Below are 4,916 nucleotides of genomic sequence, written 5' to 3'. Positions count from 1 at the left end.
TCAGGACTACATACAGGTACAGTTAATTATTAAAAGGTCATACATTTGTTTGAGGATAGAGCACTCTCTCTCATTTGTTTTTACTGCATAAATGTATTTGTTACAACTGTATTTACATTTACTCCTTATTCAATAAGGAAAGTCAGGTTTATAAAGTTGTACTTGCATTACAGAGAGCATATTGTGATCATCACCAAAGGGAATTGTTTTTTACCTAATAGTTAAATTGATTTAACTGGAATTGAATCATATTCTTAAATGTCCTCAGAAATTAACAAAAAAATAAACAAAAACAAAAAAAAAACATGCAGGGGAGAAACGATTACACACACAACCACCCACAGTAGAAGCTACTTAAATTCTATGACATATTTTGCAGTGGCCTGCCTTCTGTGTGTTGTCACACCCCTGTTAGCGGCCAGGTGCAACAGGCAGCTCCTTTCTCACTGTTGACATTTTACCCCACTCCAACTCTTTAGCTTTATACATATAATAATTGTTTAGCAAGCATCCTTTCAGTTAATAAGGTATTCTCACTCTAGGTATTAACAATATTCTGTCTACATTTTAAAAATAAAATAAAATTTGTATTGTGTTTTATGATGTGTTATATAATGTACTTGTGTAGGTAAAAGAAGGCTTTAATTGTCCTTTGGTTTTTGTTTTTTTTTTAAGTTACAAATAGCAGTTTGTTTCAAATTAAGCTAAAAAAACAGAGGCTTGATTTAATTTGTAACGTTGACTGTTTATATTCTGTCTCACAGTATGTGTTGGAGCTGACGTGTGAGTTGTCATTTGGGTGTTTTGTAAAACGCTTCAAAATGTTTCTGTGGGGGGAAGGGTAAGACCTGAAATGATTATTTGGGAGTTGTCTGGCTTCTTTCTAGCTCTCCCTTATTTACTGTCAGTGAACCATGGTATGAGTAAGTTTACGGGAGTCTAACACACAATTATGCAAAATTAAGTTTTTTCTGCAGCTAAAGCACAGATGTAAATGAGACAAATGAAATTCAAAATGCTCATAATTCACATGGATTTAAATCAAAAATAGTTTCTGACTTAAAAGTCACCATGAGAACTTCTGCAGTAAATGAATGGAAACCTCTGAATACTGCTATTTTAAGACCCAGCTCTGTAAGTTACAAAAGTCCAGAGTGGTACACAGGGAGGTACAGGGAGAGGGGCTGGAGAGCAAGGAGAGGAGGAGGGATGGTGAGGGAGCAGAGGGAGGGATGTGAGAGGCCAGTCTTTTGGATTTCTCATTAATTCACTGTGGCCCACTCTTTCAGTTTTTTGAAAGCCCGCCCACTGACCATTATCAGCGCAGTCCTTATATATGCAGCCCGTTGCTGTTGTTTGTGAGTACACACACTATACAGAGGACCAGCTCAAACCTATAGCCAGACAGTCACTCAGCCACCACCATGAAAGAGTTCAAGAGCAAGGCATTCTGGAGGGCGGTTCTGGCTGAGCTGGTTGGCATGACCCTTTTCATTTTCCTCAGCCTCTCCTCAGCCATTGGGAACAAAAATAGCGCTAACCCAGACCAGGAGGTGAAGGTGTCACTAGCCTTTGGACTGGCCATTGCCACACTGGCTCAGAGTTTAGGCCACATCAGTGGAGCCCACCTGAATCCTGCAGTTACCCTCGGGATGCTCACCAGCTGCCAGATCAGCGTGTTCAAGGCCATCATGTACATTGTGGCCCAGATGCTTGGTTCAGCTCTGGCTAGTGGCATTGTGTATGGAACACGTCCAACTGGCAATGATGCACTGGGGGTCAATTCTGTAAGTAAAAACTTTCATACTGTTGTTGCTGACAGAACATGTTATAATATGTGATTCATGCCCCATGCATGGTGTATCACAGCTAAAGAATACAGAATAACACTGATCAGACTTTCTGAAAATGAAAAATGAATAAGCAATATGGAAGTTCAGAGTTTCTGCCAAATTGATGTCAGACCTGTAGGATAATGCCAGTGGCTGCTAAGTAGGAAGTGGTCATAATGAGAAACTATCAATCGAACAAACACAGTCTGGTTGTTATTTCTGATTGTTATTTTGGATTCTTCTCTAACTCTCAAACAGCTTAATGGTGTTACTCCCAGCCAAGGCGTGGGCATTGAGATCCTGGCAACCTTCCAGCTGGTGCTGTGTGTCATTGCAGTCACTGATAAAAGGAGGCGTGATGTCACAGGTTCAGCACCCTTGGCCATTGGCCTCTCAGTTTGCCTGGGACACTTGGCAGCTGTAAGTTGCACCTTACCACCATCCCCCAAAAGGCTGTGTAATATTTATCTAGAATTTGGCACAGTACATTTGAGCAGTGAATGTAAGCCAGCAGGAAACATGACAGAACTCTTGGATGAAAGAATTTCTTGTATTTTTCATTGTTTTAGATAATCCCCCCAACACCTGCCAGACTTTATTATACCTCCAGACCATGTAGCTGAAGATATCTTCTTATATTGTTTCTTTGTTGATAATTGCAGATCAGCTACACAGGCTGCGGAATCAACCCCGCTCGCTCCTTTGGTCCCGCTTTGATCATGAACAATTTTGATAACCACTGGGTAAGTCAGAGTGAAGCAGACAAGCACATTACACATGCCTGACATTTTTGTGCATGCATATTATATGTCAGTTGAGTCCATAAGAGCCAGGCGACTCCATCACTCATGAATCCTCCTGCAGAAGTTAATCAGTTACAGCTAACCCGGCTGAAACATTGACAAAAGCAAAACCTTTTGAAATTGACTGGCATCTTTGTGACCTTCTTCTATTTCTTTCTGTGCTAACAAAAGTTCAGTGCATTCTTGTGTTTGCACATGACACAAAAGCAGAGACTGATCCCAGTTATCTATTGCAGGTGTACTGGGTGGGGCCGATATGCGGTGGTGTAGCAGCAGCTCTCATCTATGATTTTCTGCTGGCCCCCAAATTTGAAGATTTTCCCGAGCGCATGAAGGTCCTTGTCAGCGGTCCAGTGGGTGACTATGATGTCAGTGGAGGCAACAACACTACAGCTGTGGAGATGACCTCAAAATAGCACTGTGCAATCACAAATTAATTGTGTACTTCCTTAAAAGGAAAGCTCTTGAATTTAGTCAGTGTCAGTGTTTTGTGCTGTTTTGCAATACCAATGACGATTGTGGTAATGGGTCAGTGTTTCATTCTAATACACTCCTTTCTTTGACCCCATGCACAAACTGCTGCTTGCACATCCAAGGCAAGGTTATGAAAACCTTGACAGAGCAGTGTATTGTTTTTTTTTTTCTTCTATATCAGTATTTCCTGTTGAGCCATTATTTTGTATACATATTTCTATGTGCCTGTATCACTTTATATTTCTGATAGGTAATGTATAATGTGTACACTCTTGAAAGCACTCTAATTTTTTAAATAAATAAATACAACGCTGTTGTTAAGAGCTGTTATTGTGCTCTTTATTGTTTTTGTAGAGAGCAACAACAAATAAATAAAGAAATATTTAGTGTTTCAGATTTGATTTTTCATTTTGTATGCAACTTGCAAAACCCATAAAATTGTAGCTGTAAGTGTATGCTCTATTTGAAGTAGTATTACCCCAGTAAAGCAGGGGTATTATCCCATTGCACTGTAAAATCTGTTTCACCAAATTAATTCAAAGCATGCTATAAAAAATGAGATCCTTGTCAGTGTGTTTACCAAAATATTTCTAGATGAAAAGACTAACGGGGAGCCTCAGGGCAAAAAAAAAAAATTGTTGGGCTCCTTCTCCAGTTCTATGTGCATTGAGTATGCACACTGTTGCCTTCAGGTTCCCATCAAAATACATTGCACATAGCAAGCTATACATGGCCCCAGGTTTAAATGAAAACTAAAATAATTTAGGTACTAAAACAAAATTTTGACACAGGGCCCCTCGACAAGACAACTTTGTGAAATAATGAAGAACCTACATTAGAAAACACATTAATCAAATGACACATTAACAGGGAAGAAAACCAATTACAACCAAACCACAGAAAATCAACAACATGTGACCTTAAGGCAAAACTTGTGCGGATGAGAGAGTGAGAGCATGATCCATGAATCAGGTTTCCTCGCAGGAATGTTAAACAAATAAAGGTGTAAAGGTTAAGAAGCAACAGCACACTTCAGCTAGCAGACAAGAAAGATTTAAGACTGTAACGCCAATGAAAACAAAAAGGTCGGCCCAAAAAAATGAAAACATTAGTTCAGGACCTTACGTTCACACCCACACCCATTGGCAGATCTTTAAAACCCCCATGCAAAGATCAAACAAGGGTTACACCAGAATTATTAACAATATCTGATGTTGTCAAAGGTTGATTAAATCAGTGTGCATATGAACAGAGGAGTCCACTTTCAGTTAAGAAACACAGATGTTGAACACTTGTTGTTTTTCATCTGTAAATCAAGGTTCTTCAGTTAATTTTCAATATACCTACAATTTATTTGATCAAAATTATTAGCAATTAATGCAGTAAATACTTTAATTGTCAATTCTCTTCCAACATTCACTTACAACAACATCAGGATGCAGGACAACCCTGGTCTAACTCTACAGCCAAATGTGGTATTTAGACTTGTGAGAAGAAAAGAACGTGGTCAACCCTGAGACACTATAACAGTTTAAATCCTTAACTAGTCTACATGTTGGGTATTCAGACATCCTGTCTTTTTGTTTTCATTGCACGGCCCAGCTGTTGATGGGTTCTTTCACTGAGAAGGTAAAACACCCAGTGGCACTTTTCCAGGTTCGTGAGAGTTCCCCTCCAGCAGCCAAGAAACAGTGCATACAGGAGATTTCTCTGACTCACCCTCTCTCTCTCCCTCTCTTTCACTCTTTCATAAGTAAGCTGGCCAGCTAATGGCAGTTTGCCAGCGGGGAAGGACAGAGAAAGATTG

At 39.6% G+C, this 4,916-nt stretch overlaps 1 protein-coding gene across 1 annotated transcript; it reads left to right on the top strand.

The window, feature by feature from the left end:
* Nucleotides 1-1,249: 1,249 nt before the first annotated feature.
* LOC109955374 (aquaporin-1) lies at nucleotides 1,250-3,440 on the top strand. The gene is made up of 4 exons (XM_020591485.1): nucleotides 1,250-1,787; nucleotides 2,091-2,252; nucleotides 2,495-2,575; nucleotides 2,872-3,440. The coding sequence occupies exons 1-4, from the start codon at nucleotides 1,425-1,427 to the stop codon at nucleotides 3,049-3,051; spliced, it is 786 nt and encodes a 261-aa protein (XP_020447141.1). The 5' UTR covers nucleotides 1,250-1,424; the 3' UTR covers nucleotides 3,052-3,440.
* Nucleotides 3,441-4,916: the final 1,476 nt, after the last annotated feature.

This window comes from Monopterus albus, unplaced genomic scaffold (genome assembly GCF_001952655.1).
Source record: "Monopterus albus unplaced genomic scaffold, M_albus_1.0 scaffold14.1, whole genome shotgun sequence".
In the NCBI taxonomy this organism is placed as follows: domain Eukaryota; kingdom Metazoa; phylum Chordata; class Actinopteri; order Synbranchiformes; family Synbranchidae; genus Monopterus; species Monopterus albus.
This window is presented reverse-complemented; position numbering and strand designations above follow the sequence as displayed.

Bases quoted from the DNA above. Each gene is read 5' to 3' on its own strand.
- LOC109955374 (XM_020591485.1), top strand. From the start codon at position 1,425: ATGAAAGAGTTCAAGAGCAAGGCATTCTGGAGGGCGGTTCTGGCTGAG. The intron at 1,788-2,090 runs GTAAGTAAAAAC...ACTCTCAAACAG, and splicing joins ATGCACTGGGGGTCAATTCT to CTTAATGGTGTTACTCCCAG. The intron at 2,253-2,494 runs GTAAGTTGCACC...TGATAATTGCAG, and splicing joins GCCTGGGACACTTGGCAGCT to ATCAGCTACACAGGCTGCGG.